The sequence below is a fragment of the Mastacembelus armatus genome, chromosome 21, assembly GCF_900324485.2.
Source record: "Mastacembelus armatus chromosome 21, fMasArm1.2, whole genome shotgun sequence".
Lineage (NCBI taxonomy): Eukaryota > Metazoa > Chordata > Actinopteri > Synbranchiformes > Mastacembelidae > Mastacembelus > Mastacembelus armatus.
In genome coordinates, this window is record NC_046653.1 from 14,027,796 (window position 1) to 14,048,458 (window position 20,663).

At 42.0% G+C, this 20,663-nt stretch overlaps 1 protein-coding gene across 1 annotated transcript in view; it reads right to left on the reverse strand.

Annotated features, from left to right (window-relative positions):
- lrp2a (low density lipoprotein receptor-related protein 2a) overlaps window positions 1-20,663 on the reverse strand; it is a 43,255-nt gene that overhangs the window by 14,215 nt on the left and 8,377 nt on the right. Inside the window, exons 11-48 of the mRNA XM_026294756.1 lie at window positions 20,479-20,648; window positions 19,075-19,298; window positions 18,470-18,676; window positions 18,093-18,295; window positions 17,757-17,897; window positions 17,405-17,608; window positions 16,667-16,859; window positions 15,896-16,021; window positions 15,571-15,701; window positions 15,258-15,395; window positions 14,886-15,167; window positions 14,545-14,784; window positions 14,293-14,412; window positions 12,707-12,823; window positions 12,167-12,547; window positions 11,338-11,586; window positions 10,525-10,736; window positions 10,236-10,420; window positions 9,914-10,142; window positions 9,591-9,768; window positions 9,232-9,360; window positions 8,335-8,501; window positions 7,904-8,047; window positions 7,653-7,762; window positions 7,069-7,246; window positions 6,728-6,941; window positions 6,369-6,608; window positions 6,012-6,200; window positions 4,365-5,297; window positions 4,111-4,276; window positions 3,845-4,003; window positions 3,447-3,736; window positions 3,158-3,358; window positions 2,404-2,646; window positions 2,184-2,309; window positions 1,458-1,577; window positions 761-892; window positions 28-229 (exon numbers count right to left, since the gene is read on the reverse strand). Of these exons, the coding sequence (XP_026150541.1) occupies window positions 28-229; window positions 761-892; window positions 1,458-1,577; window positions 2,184-2,309; window positions 2,404-2,646; window positions 3,158-3,358; window positions 3,447-3,736; window positions 3,845-4,003; window positions 4,111-4,276; window positions 4,365-5,297; window positions 6,012-6,200; window positions 6,369-6,608; window positions 6,728-6,941; window positions 7,069-7,246; window positions 7,653-7,762; window positions 7,904-8,047; window positions 8,335-8,501; window positions 9,232-9,360; window positions 9,591-9,768; window positions 9,914-10,142; window positions 10,236-10,420; window positions 10,525-10,736; window positions 11,338-11,586; window positions 12,167-12,547; window positions 12,707-12,823; window positions 14,293-14,412; window positions 14,545-14,784; window positions 14,886-15,167; window positions 15,258-15,395; window positions 15,571-15,701; window positions 15,896-16,021; window positions 16,667-16,859; window positions 17,405-17,608; window positions 17,757-17,897; window positions 18,093-18,295; window positions 18,470-18,676; window positions 19,075-19,298; window positions 20,479-20,648 (7,873 nt within the window). The remainder of the gene's footprint in view (window positions 1-27; window positions 230-760; window positions 893-1,457; window positions 1,578-2,183; window positions 2,310-2,403; window positions 2,647-3,157; window positions 3,359-3,446; window positions 3,737-3,844; window positions 4,004-4,110; window positions 4,277-4,364; window positions 5,298-6,011; window positions 6,201-6,368; window positions 6,609-6,727; window positions 6,942-7,068; window positions 7,247-7,652; window positions 7,763-7,903; window positions 8,048-8,334; window positions 8,502-9,231; window positions 9,361-9,590; window positions 9,769-9,913; window positions 10,143-10,235; window positions 10,421-10,524; window positions 10,737-11,337; window positions 11,587-12,166; window positions 12,548-12,706; window positions 12,824-14,292; window positions 14,413-14,544; window positions 14,785-14,885; window positions 15,168-15,257; window positions 15,396-15,570; window positions 15,702-15,895; window positions 16,022-16,666; window positions 16,860-17,404; window positions 17,609-17,756; window positions 17,898-18,092; window positions 18,296-18,469; window positions 18,677-19,074; window positions 19,299-20,478; window positions 20,649-20,663) is intronic.

The window sequence follows — 20,663 nt, forward strand, 5'->3', positions numbered from 1 at the left end:
GATATTTTATGAGAATATTTCTCTAACCTGTAGGAACTGCGGATACAGAGGCCATTGCTACAGGTGAACTCGTTGATGCCACAGGATCTGCGTGTGCAGTTCTGATGCTCATCAAATGCATCTGCACAATCTGCGTCTCCATCACACACCCAGTCACGTGGGATGCATTTCCGCTGAGGCGGCCGGTTGTTCACACAGGTGAATTCTGCACTGGAACATGTGCGATTGGCTAAAAAAAAAAAAGGCATGGAGCCATAAATAATGATAGAGATGACCCAGTGTCAACTTGCATTTTTGACAATCCAGACATTCCAAACTGTATTTCAAAACATGGGGTCGCGTCCTGGAATTCTTTGTCCATCCAATATGATTCAATTGACTGAAGAAGCCTCCTACAGAGGCTCGGCCCGGGCCGAAAACCTTTGCTTCAGGCATTTTATTGTTGGATACACACACTGGTGAGACATAAGAGTCTTGATCCTTCCTGAGCCAGGAAGCCAGAAGGAAGGAGACACGCACAAAGTAACGAGTGAGGCAGGAGAAATCAGGAATGTCAGCTCCTTGACTGTAGACCTTCTACAGGAGACTAAAATGGGTGTGTACCCTAATCTATCAGTGTGCTTAATAATGTGAGAATGGAGGAAGCAATAGGGGGCAAACTGGAGAAGACACAGGAAATAAAACGGACAGACGGCCAGACAACGGTGATAAAAAAAAAGACAAAGTGAGAGAGGAAAAGAAAGTAAAAAAATATGCTTACCACAATTATGTCTCTGGTCTTCATCACTCATGTCACCACAGTCATTGTCCCCATCACAGATCCAGGATGAAGCAATGCACCTACCATCATCACAGCGAAACTGATCTGTGTTGCAGGTTCTGACCACGGCGGCTGAAGAGACAAATCAAACATTAGACTGTAGATAATACAGCATGAAAAACACATGGCTGTTACTGTATAAGATATCCCCATGGATTTACATCCAATATAAACGTTAATCCTTATGTAACTTTTTTAATTTTTGTAATTGTCAGTTACTTTTTCAACTAATAAGGAAGGAACGATAAAACTCTGACAAACTTTCAAAACAGTCATGGCAACTCCACATTCCCATGCATGGTGAGCTATTTAAACAAAAGCCAAAGTGAGGCTCTGTAACCCCTGGTGGACAAAGGGAGGGGGAGGTGCTGTTTGTCAGGGGACGATGAGGGGCGTCACCACAGAGGAATGCCGCACACAATAGGAGGCCTGACTGACCACATCGTCAACAAAGAAATACACCAGTGACTCGCACTCTTGGCTACATCACTCACAGCACTCTCTCCCACCAGCTCACAGATGCAGATTGGGAGGCAGACACCAACACACAATAACTGGGCAGCTGATAATGGGGTGGGGGCAGGCACACAAAGCCAACCGGCCTGTCATGGTGGTCAGAGAGTTGTGTGACACTCACTGCAGGAGAGGGGTTCATCAGAGCCATCGGAGCAGTCAGTCCCTCCATCACAGTACCAGTGGGCAGGGATGCAGCGACCACTGGAGCAGCGGAACTCACTCTGGGAACATGTGGATGCAGCTACGTAGACAATGTAAACAGGAGTAAAATCACTCAATACTTCAGTGGGGGAAACTCAACATGTTGATGAAAGGGCAAGGCAAACAATAATCTGTTTCTGACTCATGGTCCTTCTAAACTTTGGTTGATTTAAAACATTTAAAAATTGAACAGTCTAATAATCCCTCATTTGCAACATGTTATAATAAAATTATTTCTAGCTAGAGAAACTATGAGTTGGTATTAAAGAGATTTAAATACAAACATGACAAAAAACTTGTCAACCTTCAACTAAATCAATGATTTATACAGTATTCATTTGCTTTTCACTTTAAACTAATGAGTGTTTATTGTGTCATCATTAGTAGATAAATAATTGAAGGAGTGATTTTAACAGACAAAAAAATCTGAGGCCCTTTCAGTGCTAGCGAGCCAACATTCACAATACCAGGACCCTGGGAGTGCTATAAGAGTTATTCCCTCTGCTTTCTCCTGGTATGACATGTCAAATGTCTGTTGTGAAAAAAGCTATCACCACTGTGGATTATGCACTCTACAACTAGTATAATAACAGAAACAGAAAAAACCTAATATTGAATTTTAATCATGCACTGCTGCTAAACTCACCACAGTGTGTCGGGCTCTCGTCACTCATATCCCCACAGTCGTTATCTCCATCACACAGGTATGACCGTGGGATGCAAATGTTGGTCGACTGACATTTTGTGTGCTCAGGCTGGCAGGTTCTCTCCGCTGAGACAATCATAAATTAGAACATATTTACTTTAAGTAATGATTTCTTTGATGAAGGTTTACCTTGGTATAATTTCAACTGCAGGACACTCACGGCAGTTTTGCTCATCAGAGGTGCCATTGTCGTAGCAGTTGTTGATGCCATTGCAGACATAGTCCTTTGCAATACAGCGCCCGTTGTTGCAGGTGAACTCTGTGTTGGGGTCACATGGTCTAAACAAACAGCCCACCTCATCACTGTTGTCTCCACAGTCGTCATAGTGGTCACAGCGATAGTGGTAGGGCACACATCGCCCATTGCCACAAGTAAACACTGTAGGCTCACAGGTGTGGAAGGCTACCAATCAGAATAAAAGACAGGTCAGAGCTCCACCAATAGAGCACAAGTTCAGGCAAAAGGGGGCTGGTACACATGTGCAGTGGAAGCTCATTTTACCTGACAAGGCAATAAAGGATGACAGCAAGTGTGGGACTGCATGCAGAGAAGCACATTGATTCACGAGTTAGTGTTGATTTATGTTAGGAATAGTGAACATGTTAATAGAAATAAAATCACAAAGTGCAAGATACACACCGACAAAGTTGAAGTCAGCGTGAGGTCCTAAGAAAGAAATTTATTAAAGCAAAAACAAAAAACAAAATGTGTTGCTGTTAGTGAATGTAAACTACAGCATTATTGATAGAACTGCAATTAATAGAAAAGAAATATTGGATTCATTTATTTAGGAGGAGGCTTCTGTGAGAACTATTATAACAAATAATCAAACAGTGAGATTTTATATTCATGCAAATAAAAACAAAATGAAAAAAAAATACAAGTAAGGAACATAATGAATTCAAAGTCCTACCACAGACTCTCTCCAACTCATCACTGCCATCTCCACAGTCATTGTCATTGTCACATTTCCACTGGGCACGAATACAGCGACCGTTCATGCAGGTGAACTGGCCTGGCTGGCAGCGAGTTCCATTATCATGGATACAGTACTTGTTGTCAGCCAGGTACCACCGACCCTCTGAGGGACACTGACACTCAGCCCCATTTGGACCTAACATAATAAAATTGCACAGTTTATGCAGTTAGTTGGGGTATGCAATTGCAGTAAAGGAACATGCTATAACAAGAACTGCTTGTACCTGGTGTACAGATGTGGCTGCAGCCTCCATTAAACTGCTGGCATGGACTGTCACACTGCTGCTGCTTGCTTCTGGCCAGAACATGAATGTCCATTGGCCGAGATGGAAGGTTCTGAATCATGACTCTCTGGTCAGAACCATCATGTTTGTTGGCCCGGTAAATGCTGCGTGTGTTCCAGTCCGTCCAATAGATGAACTGGCCAAACATGGTCATAGCAAAGGGGTAGATGGCTGTGCTGACAATGACCTCTCGATTGGACCCGGTGAGAGAGGATCGCTCAATCTTCTGTCTGATGGTAGACCAAAATAATATTAAAAGCAGTAGACTGTAAACAAGAAAAGAAAGCAATAGACATGCATATTTTTTTGTCAATAGGTTTTTTTTTTTCAGCTCTTACAAGCTGGCATCAGCCCAATACAATCTCTGCTCTTCATAGTCCAGGGTCAGTCCATTGGGCCACACTAGACTGCTGTTCACAATCTCAGTTCTAAAGTTTCCACCTAAGGTGGCACGCTCAATCTTTGCATGGGTTCCCCAGTCTGTCCAATACATGTATCTGTGGAACAAGGAAGGATTTATTCTTTAGTTAAATCTAATGAACAGAGCAAGAGAGAGAGAGAGAGAGAGAGAGAGAGAGAGAGAGAGAGAGTGTGTTTGTCTTACCCCCTGCAGGGATCCAACATAATTGCCCTTGGCCTGGGAACATGGGCAATGATAGTCCTCTGAGAACCATCCACAGACATGGAGCTGATACTCTGGTTAACATAGTCACTGTAGTAAATTCTTCTGTTTATCCAGTCGTATGCAATGCCATCAGGAGCCCCCAGACCTTTCAACACACACAGACCACAACAGAATCAGTAATATCACTAGTATTAATCACCACAAATAAATTCAGTAGTGAGTGTAAAATGTACCTGAAGCCACCACTACAGGTGCTGAGGTGGGAGAAGACATGGTGATGTAGCTGATCTTGCTTGCTCCTGCACCTGAGCTCTGTGTGAAATAGATCCTCCTGTCCGTGAGGTCAAAATCCAGTGCCACTGAGGTACGTGGCACATTGACCACAGGGAAGGGCAATGCATGATCCTCAGGGTTGAGACGCAGGCTCCGTACTGTGCTCTCAGTCGTGTAGATGAGGTAATCATCTCTTGACACCACACAAGTCTTGTTATCTGCTGCGAGATTCCCAAAAGCACAGCTGCATTTCTTGTTCTGGCTGCCTGCGCCTGAACCAGGTAGGGCGAAGCAGAAGTGGGCACAGCCTCCATTGGCGTCAGTGCATGGGTTGTAGTTAAGCTCCTGAGCAGTGTTTGGCTGGGTTCGCTGGTCAAAAATGGTAACATCTCTCAACATGTTGATGTTGTCTCTAATGACAGCAGGCTGTTCTGTGCTCCCAGGCTCTTTGCTTGCTTGAAACACCTTCTTGAGGTTTCTGTCCACCCAAATGATGCTATGCTCAAACACTGTAATCCCATAAGGAGTTGGGTAGCGACTGCCATACCTGACTATCTCTGTTTCCCCTCCTTGAGGGTTGACTCGAGCAATCATATCCAGGGAGTCATCTACCCAGTAAACGTAGCCAGTTTGCCAGTCCAGAGCAAGCCCTCGAGGAGTGATAATACCCGATGACACTAAAATTGTGCGATTGGTTCCATCCAGAAGTGCTCGTTCAATTTTGGGGTTTTGACCATAATCAGCCCAGAATAAGTATCTGTTCTTGGGGTCCACAACAATATGGCGTGGCATGTCCACCTGGGTTTTCAGCAGCACCCTGCGTAAAGTGGTGTTCAGGCGCAGCACCTCCACATATGTCTCAGTTAAGAAGGCATTGGTGAAATACAAGTTCCCTGAGAACAGACAGAAGCCTCAACTTAGCCTGGAGATATTATAAATGAGTAAGAAGCAAATAGATTTTTGTGCCTGTGTATCTCTCTTAACAAGCTAATTTATTTTTTTCTCCTGTCACCTGTGTGGGACTGATCTCCCTGTTCTGTGAGTCACACGTGGTAATAAAGCTTCTTAACTTTGACTGTACCAGGCAGTCATCTGCCTCCATGTGTGAATCATATCACAAGTTCAGGCTTATTAGACAGGCTTTTAGTTTGCAGGTTTACATCAATAGATTCTCTTAATCACTTGGAAAGATCTGATTGTTCCAGAAGAAAAACCAAAATGAGTGAATGAGTGAAATTATGCTTAATCTGGGCAAAATACAATCCAATTAGTAAAATTAGCAACTGACAAATTGAACAGATTTAATGATTTAAATATTATAACAGATCTATACAAACATAACTTTTCCAACATGTTAAGTAACATGAAATTTGTACTTGGGTGTGAATTCAATTATTAACTTAACATAACCTTAGCATAACCAATAAAGACTAGCGTAACAGCTGAATTTTAATTGTCAGCGTTAGAGAGGAAACTTGCGTACAGTGTAAATGTCTACTGAGCTGCATCTACAGTGTTATGTTAACATCATGGAAATACTGCACACAGCTAAAAATACAGACTTAATTGAAAATTAGAGATGCGTCAAGGACATTGAACAGCCATACCTGCAGCCCAGTCCACAGCGATGCCTCGTATCCCGTTGCGTCCTATTCCAGATGTTACTATGCTACGTAATCCTGAGCCATCTGGCTTGATTCGTCTGACCCCGTTCTGTGTTGCCACAGTGCTACTGAAGTCACACCAATAGATGAAACCAGAAGCCATGTGTACATCAATGTGTAAAGCATTTCGGCCTGAAAGAGGATAATCCAACCATTAGAGCCGATTATTGTTACTTCAGACACAATAACCATATCATCATCTTCTGTTCATCATTGCACCTTAACTCTTTTTTTGACATGAGCATTGCAGAAACTGTTTGCCATAAGTATGCAGCATAGTAAATATTGAGAATTACTGACCTCTCCCAGCCACAGGCACCATGGCCTCAGAATGGTCTGCCCCTTCCAGACTGAAGCCTTTGATGGCATACAGAGTGGAAATAACAACATAGGATTCGTATGGAGTGCAAGTCCTGTTGTTGGCGTTGAGTTTAAAACCAGTAGCACATGCACAGGTAAACAGTCCCTGCGGCCGAGGCAGGCAGAGCTGCTCACACACTCCCATATTGTTGGTGCAGCCATTGGATGTACCAGCAGAGGCTGAGTGTGCAAAGAAAATACAGTGTGACCAACACACAAAAAAAAAAGCAACAAGGCAAAAACAGTGAGTGAGAACTATCTGTTTTTCCTCAATGATGATGCCTCATTGCACTACTCACTCTCTCGATAATGAACTTTCAGAACTCTGAGACCAGAAACGTTGTCTCGCAGCACAACCCTGTTGGCACCTGTCGCCTTGTCCACACGCTCTATGACCTCAAAGTCCCGGTCAGTGAAGTAGAGATAGTTTTGATAGACAGCCACACCCCAGGGGTGAGACAGGCCTGTCACCATGGTGATACGATTGCTCCCATCTGGATCACCACGCTCAATCTGTGGAGATGCCAAACTTGTTGTCAACACGATTGTGGTATTTATATACCGCATTTGTACATTTGTCACTGACTTTAACATTTAGGTACATGTATGATGTATGTATGATGAGAAAGTGAAGACCCACCACACCAGTGCTTGTAACGGCCCAATACAGCTTGTTCTCTCTGATGTCGACAGTGAGAAACTCAATGTGATCTAGGTTATTTGTGAACAGAGTGGCAGGGTTTGAGCCATCCATGTCTGCAGATGCCACCTTGGCAGGGATGCCACTCTCTGTTCCCTGGTCTGTCCAGTACAGTTTTCTTAAAAGACATGTAAAACTAAATGTGAGTGTTAATGTCTCAAACATTTGCAACTTAGTCCTGGTTTGCATATTACTTTTCTGCTATATATTCTGCAGTGAAACACCACAAATTAAAATGAACCTTGCATTCAATTAAAGGAAAGAAAATTTCTAAGCCTCTGGGGTGGGTTTCCCAAAGTTTTCAGTTAAATTCTTGAATTAAAGTGTGAGTAGGTGTGGCTTAGAAAAGTTTTTTGTTTCTTGATCATACTGTATTGTATGGCTGGGGTCCAACAGTGCAGTGCGATTTAGTAACAATGGTTAAGTTCTCTCTAGAGGCAGAGCAGATGGTGAGAGCAGGCTGTTTGAGCTCAGTAGCTGTGGGGATGAGGGGCTGTGCCAGGACTGTGTTAAATGGGACTTACCCACGTGCTGGGTCCACTGCAATGCCAACAGGACTGCCAGCGCCAGTTGGAGAGCCGTTATTTGTGATTAGCGTTTTCCGGTACTGTATCTCCCCTCTCAACTTCAAAACCTGGCCGAGCACAAACACAAATACACACAGTTAATGTATCGCTATTAGCCTACAAGTGAAATTACAAAAATAGATTAATTCAGATCCTTGACTTGCAACTCAAGTAACAAAAAAAAAAAAAACAACAGGGCAAAGTCTCACCTCAATGGACTGTGTAGCTGGATTCGTGTAATACAAGTTCTTTGTTATCCAGTCCAAGGCCAGGCCAACAGGGGAACCCAGGATGGCTGCAGGGGCAAACTCTGTCCTGTTAGTACCATCTGACTTTACCCTGTGGATCTCACCCTGTTGAATAAAAGAAGAAAGATTCATTTCAAGCCGTCTTAAAAGGTGGATGTGTAAAAAGAACCCTATTTCCAAACATGTTTTGGACTGAAGCGTGACATAAAACTGTTACAAACTGTTACATTCAATAACAATAACTGACACTGGAACATTCAATTCAAATGTACAGTTTGTCTTGTCACACTACATCTCTGTGCAAACTGAAAGTTTCCTGTTTAATGCAGCATGTTAGGAAAGCTGATTAAGAACTAGGAAACTGGAAATAGTGTTTATGGACAGTAGTGTACCGGATGCTCCACCCAGTAGATGGTCTGTTCACTGTCATCAAAGTCAACATCGTAGCCATTCAGAAGCCCCGCAACAGGGACCATAGCATCATTACTCTTGTCATCTGGCTTCAGGGAAATCCCATAAATTATGCTGTCTCGCACAACGATCAGGAAAGGATCCTCAACTACGAGGAAAAAGAGACAATGCAATCAATAAACCGTGACTAGAATTACAAAGTGCTCTTCCTACAGTAAGACAACAAACAAAAACCAACAGCTACATCAGTGTGTCTTTTCATTTTTAAACACGGTACTCCTGAACCTAAAAGTTGTTTTCAGTGTATAATATATGGTGCAAAAAAGGAACCTCTGGCTAACAGCTTGTATCTACAAAGAGGACTAATTTGTTTTGTCATCGGAGATTAGAATTGATGAATGATTGTGGGGCATTTTCATTCTTGGATAATCATTGGCCTCAGGGGGGAGACTGAGTTCTGCTTGGCCTGAAAGGGCTGAAACTTGAGATGAGTTAAGCTGTTGACCTAAGAGGGACTCCTTGGACTTTGAATTAAAGGTCCCTTGTCTTCTAAAGACCTTGAAAGATATGCTTATATGATTCTTAATATTTATGACTGCATTTTACAAGAGAATCTAAATGGGAGACTGTTGACAAGTGCCTGGATCAATCTATGATACAAATTTAGTGTGTTCAAATATTTATCCAACAATGAGATGGTTGCAAATAAAGCATACCAGAACCATCATTTCCGCAAATACAGGTGTGCATTTACAACAATAATTATAGTTAAAACAAATACCTTATGAGTACATCAACTTATCAGCTGCATCTAACCTGACTTCCTTTTTCATCAAACCGAGTGATGAGTGTTTTCCTCCATTTGGCAGAATGCATACCTCTGGTGCAGGTGATTTGGTCTGCTGCCAGTGTCCAGCCTGAGGGGCAGGCACACGAGTAATACCTTGGTCCCTCAGCAGAAAGCAGGCAGATATGAGTACAGGGACTCCTTAAGCAGTGATTTTCACCTGCAAATTGTCAAATCACAAAAAGCACACACAAGCACACATGTATAACCACAGAGAGTCAACAAAAAATGTTCTCTTGTTTCTTAGAACTACTCTTAAATGTAATTACAAAAACAACAAACCTGTTGCATATTATTACCATGATCCCAATACAATAATTTACCAACAGAATTACTACTGGTGGCCAGCACAATACGCTGGATTTGGAATATGTGTTGTCTTTGCCATACCTGCTGGCTGCCTGGCTGGGTGCACTGCCACCAGACCCATGGGCTGAGGGAGGTTGTACAGCATCACTGTTTGGTTCTCCCCATGCCACTTATGGGCTCGCATCACACGGTTGATGTATCTGTCGGTCCAATACACAAAATCCTCAAAAATGGTAATTGCGTGGGGATGTTGTAGTACCTTTTCACGGAGAGTAGCAAAAGAAAAAAAAAGTATGTCTCACACAAGCTATTCAAAAGGAAATTGTGATAGCATCACTCAGATTACTAACATAAATGAGATCCTTATAGATAATTTTAAAAAAATGTCAGAATAAGTCTCTTACCAAGTCACTGGCCAGAACTTGCTTTCTGTTGTTGCCGTTATAATCACAGTAGTCAATGAAATCCAAGTAGGCATCAGCAAAGTACAACAAGTTGTTTGGGTAGTCTATAGTTAGACCATTAGGCCAATACAGCTTGTTGCTTACAATGATAGTCCTCAATTTTCCATCCATGCTGGATTTCTCAATGCGGGGGTTCCTCCCCCAGTCAGTCCAGAACATGAGGTGAGCACTGCAAAAAAACAAAAAATGATTGTACAGCTGTTACACATACACCATAACAAAAAGATTTAAAACAATTGGGACAGATTGGGACATCACTGACCTGTCCCTTGGGTCCAACACAAGGCCTCGAGGGTTAGTGACATTGATACTAACTAACACAGTCCGGTGGGTGCCGTCCAGTTTAGACACTTCAATAGTTTCCAACACATAGTCAGTCCAATACAGATTCCTGCCCACCCAATCTACGGCGAGGCTCTCTGTCACAGTCACCCCACTATCAAATATCTGACCACAAGAGAGTCATCCTTAGTTAAACACGTTTACTGGTGATGATAACATGTAAACCATATTGCAATTTGTGGTGACCAAAAGTAACAAATCAAACTCACCACAGTTCTTTCACTGCCATTTTTGTGAGCACTCCAGATTCTGTCCTGGCTGGTATCGGACCAGTAGATACGATCAGTGACAGAGTCAAAATCTAAGGCCACAATGTTGCGTCCATCTCGAACCAGCGAGCGGACCACATTGGGCTGAGTGGTTATGTCATCTTGCACAATCTGATTTCGACTGGCCACAAGCAAAAAGGCCTGACGAGAATCTGTAAACAGACATCAAATCTGTGTTACCTATTTTCATTTGTCTATTTTCATTCTAATAAGAGCACTTATTAGTTCTTGCATGGGTAGCAAAGCTATACACCAGGACTGTTCAATAGACCCTACTCAAATGGCAATCCTTGGAGGATACACTTTTGTCTAAATAATGACCTATTGTATTGCAAAGCCTTTCAGCAAGTTCTCTGTGTGGAAGAGGAGCTCATGTCAGGCACGCTCCCCATAAACAGCCCTTTGTTGGTGATTATGTCCTAATTACACCAGTGATGGCCAGTGAGTGACATATATGTTATTTGCCTTATCTAAAGAAATCAGAGCAGCAAAGAGAGACAAGGGAGAAGAAAGACCTTGTCTAGGGGCCAAGCCCCCCCTTAATAATAGCTCATTCCTGCCCAACAACTACTACAGTGGAGAAAACTCAGATATATCATTAAAGACACATCATGCTGACATCCAAATCACTGCAGGACTGATAACACCCATTTTTCCTATTTACAGGATTATATGATTATAGGTTGGTATTTACAACTACGAGGTTAGCAAAATGTTTCATGCAAAGAAACTTTAAGATGTATTCCTCCTCACCTGAGACCTTGCAGGTACGCTGATCTGCTTCGAGAGTGTAACCATCCTGGCAGTGGCAGCGAAATGAGCCTCTTTCATTAAAGCAATGCTGACTACAAAGTCCAGGGGGATTACACTCATCGATATCCTCACAGGTTTTAGAGTCATTGCTCAGTTGATAACCCATAGGGCATGTGCACTGGGCCCCAAACGGCCCTTGGAGACAGCCATGGGTGCAGCCAGCATTGTTGTCAGAACAGCTCTCTTGATCTGAGTTGAAACCAGAGAAAGTACAATTTAGTACTGAAGAATGGAATACAAAAATTAAACCAAATAAGATTACTTATTCAACACAAATAGAAAATTGATCAGATTATGCCATTAATATGCATTCTGCATGATAATAACCACTGATATGATTTATATTGAAAAATGAATCAAAACTATAGCATTTGTGCCAACGATTGATAGTTTGTTCCTACCTGGCAAAGGCTCATCTGAAGGTTGTGAGAAAGGCAGGAAAGGAAGATCACAAATCATTTTCAGATTAATACGTGTCAAATCATAAACATGCATGATTTTACACAATAATTCAAAGACACACAGATGACATTTAACACCAAATTTCTGTGAAGCACTCCTGTTTTTAGAATACAAGAACTAAAAATATGTCAAATTGAACAAAATCATTTGAAGATTTGATCCTGTTTGTCACATGATGTGAAACTGTAATTGAATTTGACAAGAGCAGCAAACTTAGAAATGTATTAAAAATCACATTTTTCTGATAGACAAAGCACATTCGGTATTCTGCGTTGATTAAATTTGTAAAAGCATAGAACAGACTTACTGCAAAGGGGAGACTCATCTGCACCGTTGGGGCAGTTAGGAGTGTTGTCACACACTGTGGTGAGGTTGATGCACACACTGTGACCGGGGCACTGCCACTGCCAACTTGGACATCGGAAAGGCGGCGTGGGACAGTCTCGTTCATCACTCATGTCCCTGCAGTCATTGTCCCCATCACAAAGCCAGCTGCGTAAAACGCAGTTTCCATTGTCACAGCGGAAAAGTGAGGTAGGACAGGTGCGGGGTGGGCAGGCGTGGTGTTCATCACTGCCATCTTCGCAGTCTGGATGACCATCACATTCCCAGGTAGACGGGATACAGCTCCCGTCTGACTGACACTGGAACTCACTCTCGTGGTGGCACATCCCTGGAGGTCTGGTAGCTGAAATATGTTATTATATAAACCACAAAGTGCATTTTAGAACATGTCAATGTGAATAAATAATAATAATAATAATATATTAGTAATATTGTACATAATTACAGTCTGTGTAATAGTTCACCAATGAAGTAAGACCAAATGAAGTATTTAAATACTTACGACAGCCTTGTTCATCTGAGCGATCACTGCAATCAAAGACTTCATCACATCGGTAGTAGGAGTTGATACACTGGTGACCACTCGAGCACTTGAACTCATTCGCAGTACAGTTGTAGACTGAAAAATCCAGTTGAGTATGTTAATGCTGATATACAATATTTCCCCAGTTATATATGTATTCTGAGCGCCACTGTTGTGTAACACACGTAATGAAATCAATATACTAAGAGGCTTAACAAATGCTGAAATTTTACAGAGCATTATGTGATCTTTACAATTGTCAAACATATTAGGAGGTAAAATTAGTGTGTTGCTTTACAATGCAGGAATGACTAACCAAATTAATGAATTCTTTAAGGGGAAAGGGCAGATAAAACTTTAACCTACAATGCTTTATGTCACAATGTGATACTAGGTTGAGGCAAGTTTCTTCTTTTCCTTTCGGCTGCTCCCTTCAGGGGTCTCCACAGCGAATCATCTGCCTCCATTTAACCCTATCCTCTGTATCCTCCTCAGCCACACCAACTATCCTCATGTCCTCCATCACTCCATCCAAGAACCTCCTCTTTGGTCTTCCTCTAGGCCTCCTTCCTGGCAGCTCTAACCTCTGCTTCCTTTTACCAATGTATTCACTGTCCCTCCTCTGAACATGTCCAAACCATCTCAATCTGGTTTCCCTGGCTTTTTCTCCAAAACATCTAACATGAGCTGTCCCTCTGATGTCCTCATTCCTGATCCTGTCCATCCTTGTCACTCCCAGAGAGAACCTCAACATCTTCAGCTCTGCTACCTCCAGCTCTGCCTCCTGTCTTTTTCTCACTGCCACTGTCTCTAAACCAGACAACATTGCTGGTCTCATCACTATCTTGTCCACCTTTCCTTTCATTCTTGCTGACACTCGTTTGTCACACATCACACCTGAAACTTTCCTCCACCCGTTCCAACCTGCTCGCACACGTCTCTTCAGTTCTTTTCCACACTCTCCGTTGCTCTGGACTGTTGACCCTAGGTACTTAAAATCCTCCACCTTCTTCACCTCTACTCCCTGTAACCTCACCGTTCTACCTGAGTCCCTCTCATTTAGACACGTGTACTCTGTTTTACTGCAGCTAACCTTCATTCCTCTCCTTTCCAGAGCAAACCTCCACCTCTCTAGATTTTCCTCCACCTGCTCCCTGCTCTCACTACAGATGACAGTGTCATCTGCAAACATCATGATCCATGGAGATTCCTGTCTAACCTCATTTGTCAGCCTGTCCTTCTGACCTCAGCCTAGCCTCCACTACTCTTTCCCATAACGTCATTGTGTGACTCATCAGCTTTATTCTTCTGTAGTTTCCACAACTCAACTTGAGTTGAGGCAAGTTTACAATTCAATAATAGGAAAATCTGCATGCTCATGAAATCTACTGCAAATATATCTGATCAATCAGCAGGCTCAATTAGTTACAGTATATACTGTAAATACAAAGTGAAATAAAATCGATATTATTCAGTACACACTTGATTCTAAAAGTGAACATCCAATGAGACTAGTTATTATGTATGTTCAGGGACAACTGTAATTTAGGAAGGAAGGTACTTACTGCATCCTTGCTCATCTGCTCCGTCCACACAGTCTCTGTCCCCATCACAGACATAGTTGGGGTCTATACAGCGGTGGTCTGGACATTGAAACTGTCCTGGGTGGCAAGTGTTTCCCAGATCTGTCAACACAAATTATGAGTTAATTGTGTGAGTTAATCTCCTGGCCAGTAATTGAAAACTGCACAGGTCTTTCTTTAATTCTGCCATATTCATGCCTATTTTGAGTTTAGGACTAATTCTAAGTTACTCACGGCAGTCAGCTTCATCTGAACCATCGCCACAGTCATTATCTGTGTCACAACGCCAGGTATGTGGGATGCAGCGATGGTTGGCACAGGTAAACTGATTGGCAGGACATGTACCAGGCACCTGTGTAGGGCAGTTGTTCTCATCACTGTTATCAAAACAGTCATTGTGCCCATCACAGCGCCATCCTGTAGGCACACAACGCTGATTGGCACAGGTAAATGCAGAGGAGGAGCAAGTGGTGTCTGAAAAAAAATTATGACTTTGATTAAATATCATAATGCTGAATTGAAAAACGGGTTAGGTCAAGTCAGTAAAAGAAACTGGATTTACAACAAAGCATTACTGTTAATTCCACAGTTGACTTCATCACTGTTGTCATGGCAGTCGTCAACACCATCGCATCTGTAGCTGTTTGGGACGCATTTGCCGTTGCCACAGGAGAAAGAGTTGGCTCCGCATTGCAGTGTGGGGGGCTCGTTGGAAGGGTCCTCTACACATGTCCGTTGGTTGGGTGACAGCTTCATGCCATACGGGCAACCACACACCCTCTGAGAGTCTGGAGCTGGGAAACAGAAGTGGCTACAGTCTCCATTAGGATTTGTCGGCCTGTTGCACAGGTTGGAACCTGAGAAGGGTAGTGGAGGCTAATTAGCAGGAATATGACTGACAAGTGTGCATGAATAGCAGAGTGAGAAGAGTGAATAAAGCTACTGACCAATCTGAGAGTTGGAGTCAAAAGACTTGACATGCATGATGTGGCTGATTCCTCTTCTGATAACAACCATCTCCCCACCATCGGTCTTGCGCACACGTACAATGCCACCCATGCGCCAGTCAGTAAAATACGCATAGCCTTCAGGTAGAGGAGCAACAGAGCATAACCTCAGTTAATTTATCTTTCATCACTCCCTAGTAACAGTGGTCATTTGACATGATACTCATTATAGCAAGAATAACAAACGACAGTTCAGTCTTAAAAGAAATTCTTCTGTACAGACAACTTGCTGCTTTATGTCAGAATTTATTACCTTCAAAAATGGTGAGACCAAATGGATGGGAGATCTGAGTTATGCGATCCAACGAAACCCTGTTCCTTCCATCAAAACTGCTGTGTTCAATTTTGTCAAAGAAGGCATCCACCCAATACAGACGCATTGAGCTGAGTGGAGATGAAAGCAGAAAAACATTAAAACAATGAAAAGAGGTAGCTCTTATAACTGCAAAACATTATGGGTAAAAAAAATAAAATAAATAATGTCACTCTAGTTAAATAAAAAAGGTTAAATAGCATATTGAGGGATTATTCTTTTCTTCTATTGGGCGCATACAGTAGGTGTTGGACTTTTGACTCACCTCCAGTCAATAGCCAGACCATTTGGCCAGCCGAGAGTAGTGTTCACAATAGAGAGGGCATGTGACCCATCACCCCAAGCCCTCATAATCTTCGCAGGCCGATACCAGTCAGTCCAAAAAATATACCTTTTCAAGCAAAATAAATCTTGATCCATGCCATATTTCATTCAAAAACATATTTTATCTAAATGCAAATGAAACATCTAGCACTGTGACAAAAACTTTGGATTTTTTTTTCCACCTTACAGAGCTTTTCCGTATAGTTTAGCCAACTTGTTGCAATAAGGCCCTTCAAACTGAACTAATCTGTTGGACACACAGGCTTATGACTTTGAGGTTATTGGAAATAAATAAGGATTCCTTTTATCCGGCAGGGGCTTAACTTGAGGACAGTTTATGAATGGGTGGGCATATCTTGAGATGTGTGACTATTAAAAGCAAAAAACAGCTACAAAGCCAACAATTACATTATTAATAGTTTTATGCTATTTTACATGTACATACACATAAATTCATTCATTCATTCATTCATTCTCTATACCCGCTTATTCCTACTTAGAGTCACAGGGATCTGCTGGAGCCTATCCCAGCTCTCTTTGGGTGAAAGGCAGAGGTACACCCTGAACAGGTCACCAGTCCATCACAGGGCCACACAAAGACAAACAACCACACACCACACACTCACATTCAAATACATTTCAAATAAAAATATTTGCTTTGATGGATAACTGTCACAAAATACAGATATTTCCCAGTGTTTTATCGCTTTACCCAATGAGAGGATGCACCACGATGGCCCTTGGGTTGTTGAGGTTATGTATGATTGCTCTCCTGGACTTGTCAGCTAGTTTCATGACCGATATGCTTCTGTATCTTGGGTCAGTCCAGTAGAGGTTTTTCGATATCCAGTCATAAGCCAGATCCTCCACTCCATCCACTCTATTGGCTGCCAGTACCTCCCTGCCTGTGCAGATCAAAGCAGTCAGACTACCATTTAACACAGAGATGAAAGAGGAACACATTTAAATAAATAGGCTGTCAGCTTGCATTTTCCCCATGTAGACTGGACAGAAGAAACTAGAGCAGCTCCAAAAACAACATTGCTGATCAGAGCAGTGGTGTTTCTTTTTTCTTTTGCATGGTGTGACTGCTCATGGATTGTCACATTAGTGACTACTTTCCATAGTTTAAGTAATCATTTTGAAAATAAATATCACAATGGCTCAGTAAAATGTTTCTGATTAGTTTTTGCTACTCATTTTTAGGAGATTAGTTTTAGTTGATTATGTGATTCATTTCCACTGTCTATACTCCTGTCTGTTCCCTCCCCCATAGTACCAGTCGGCCCCATCAGGCACTCCCCTTACTCCCTGTATAAGCCTCATTGAATCACATGGTAGAGCTCTCTGCTAGGAAAGAAATTATCCAAGGATGTAAGCACAAAATAAACACTTGAAACATATTAGCTGATGATACTTTTCATGCTCCACAACATGTCTTTGTGCTCACCTGTTCCATCCACTTTCTGTTTGTAGATAATATCTTTAGCTGTGTCAGAAAAGAAAATAACATCATCTTCAGCACTGAAATCCACCCCAACAAAGTAAGAGGGTGATCCAGTGATGGGCAGAATGATGTCTTCCTGAGAAGAGAGGTTAAAGGGGATCCCTCTCACAGCCAGCTGGCTGGAGAACAGCAGAAACTGCCTCACAGCTGTAGAAATTAGAGCAGAAGACTTTAGGAAACAATAGCCATTCATGCCAAAGATATTCAATCTCAAAAATTTCATTACATCTTAAAAGTGTTAAGTAAAATTGTACACTTCAAAGCAGGAAAAAAGTAATGAGAAATGTTCTCTTACCCACACATCGCTTGCCATCAGCATGCAGGTCATAGCCCATGCGACATTTGCAGCGGTAACCCAGTCCTTCATTGTCACTTCTATGACTCAGAACACAGATCTGCTCACATCCACCTCTGTTCATACTGCAAGGGTTCATCACTGGTAACAAAATGAAAAGTGGAAAAACATATGAGGTAAATTACAGATCGCACTATTTAACCATAGCTATTTCTTTAGAAACAATAGCAGCTAAAGTTGCAAAAAACCTGGGTCATTTCCACTGTACTGTAGCATGAACTGCAAACTAGATAAGGACCACTCTGAAGACAACAAATTTGTCATACTGGGACCTACCATGTGGCTGTTTCAGCTGATGTATCACTGCTACTCCATGTGGAGTCTGAGATGTACCGTAAACCACTTGTGGACTGTGCTCAGTGAACTTGTTGGCTTTCATCACAGCCATCATGGTCCAGTCCGTGAAATACACATTGTGCTCAAACAGACTGATGCCGAATGGGTGTGGGATCACAGCACCTCCGTGGATTACTGTTTTTCTATGCAAAAAATATTAAAATCATTGATTTATAAAATTATTAATGCATGTATCTTTCTATTGGTTTATTGGTCCACAAAATTACAGGATGTTTGCTTGCATGCTTGTAACAAATTAAATTCAAATTAAGTTTTAAGACATATTGTTTTTGTAAAATACCAAATGGCATATTTACCTATGAAGACCATCATATGTAGCGGTTTCAATGTAGTCATAGCGACTGTCAACCCAGTAGATGCGCTTGGCTTCAATGTCCAGTGTGACACCAGCTGGCCAGCCCAGTTTACTCCTAATGATCCCATAACGGTTGGTACCATCCATGAAGGCCCGCTCTAGGCCTGGCTGTCCATTCAGTGCCTCCCAGTCTGAGAAGAACATATACCTGTGAAAAAAGGGAAAATGTTTATCTACAAGATTTCTGCAGGCTTGGGTGTTACATGAAAATCATAGGAGACATTTCTCTTTTTAATGACGTTTGAAATATGTACAGCATTGCACTATGTCCCCATGTAGGTGGCTGTGCTTTTCACCAAAGAGCTGTACATTAATTTAAGAGAAGCATTTTCCTGCAGCCACCTGGCTCTCCTCCCCCCTTGAATTCCACGATTGGATTACAATGAGGGTCATCACTTACATTGCTCCTCACTAATTCACCCAGGGCAATCTGCTAATCTCACACACCGCCCTTTATTCCATGCCAATGGAGCATGACAGACACTGTATGTGGGGATTGGGAATAGGTGGATAGCCGAATGGATGGAAAACGGGAGATGGGCTTACCCGACAGTGGGGTCTACCGCCAATCCTCTAGGGTTTCCAAGGTTTTCAGTGATGAGTGTGACCCGGTTACTTCCATCAAAGTCCACCATGTCAATCCTGTTGACGCTGGCCTCCACCACATATAGTTTATTGTTAACCCAATCCACCGCCAGGTTCTCAGGATAGTCAACTGATACATTTAAAACCACCTGCATGTTGGAACCATCCATATCCACAGAAAACACCTGTACACAAAAGACACCATTGTTGGCAGAAAATTAGCCCATAGGTGGTTACTGCTTCCAGAAAAAAAGCGAGAATATTTAAGGATAGGATCAGACCATATCAAGTGTATCAATATTACAATATTCTGTATTAATATCTACAATATTCACATTCATGTACTGTAAATACATTCAAAGTATTGTTGGTTACTATAAATGTACCCCCTCTCTATGTTGGCTACAAAGGCACTGAGGTAATCAAATTAGTGAAAGAGAGATGATTTGTTTTCTCTTTTGATGATACTGTCGTGTCAGATTTTCCTGAAGCCTGACACTTTACTGATTCTAAGATGGCAGCAGTTTCTCACACCAAAAGCCTTGGCACCATGAAGCTGGTTAGGTGTATACTGCTCTTAGCAGCTCTGCTTCTTTTGAAACAAGATCCAGGCATCTAAAAAGCAGGATTTTCAACTGACCTGTTTAAAGAGAAACTGAAGATGTGGAAATAGCCTGGTAGTTTAACCTTTCCAGTTGCATTCACATGCCCTGTTTGTGCTCTCCCTACTTTTAATCTAACGTGCTGCCATGAAGGTGGCTGATACACACAGATGCCCAGTCAGAGATATGTCTTTGTCTTTCAGCACAGTGGCTGCAGTTCAAATCATTAAGAGGCCAAGGCATTAGATGAGCCCAAGACTTTTTAGCTGGTCAAAGAATGCTTACAGATAGACAGTGCCACTGAAAATAAATACAGCGTGATTACCTTGAACAAGATCGTGTTACAAAAATTGCACCCTGGTATGTGAACATCATACCAGCCTATCACACAGGTTTCAAGATTAGGCCATTTAGATTTCATTCCACATCAACTTTCCCTTCATTATGACCCAGCCGCAAAGGAGCCAACAGCTATCCCCTTACTATGGTATCAACTTCACTGATATTTAAACGATAACTGAAAGAATTCAGTCCTGTAAAGTTCCAATCTATGAAGAATTTACTCAAGAGACTATTAGTCTATTAGTCTATTCCACATAAAGTTAACCAAGTATAACAGACTAGAAGTGGGTAATGCCCCATGATTAAACTACAGATAAAAGAAGTAAATTGGTAAATAAATAAATTATATATATATATATATATATATATATATATATATATATATATATATATACACACACACACACACACACACACATACCTTATTCTGAATGGTATCAGTCCAAAAGATCCTATGGAGATTATAGTGGAAGTCCACTCCCACTGCAACCCCTCTGTTCTCTGAATGAACCAAAGTGCTCAGGCTGTTGCCATGGATATCACCTATTAGCAGGTCTCTGCCATTAGAAAATATCAAGTAAGGAACTCCAGCTGTAGGAGAAGCAG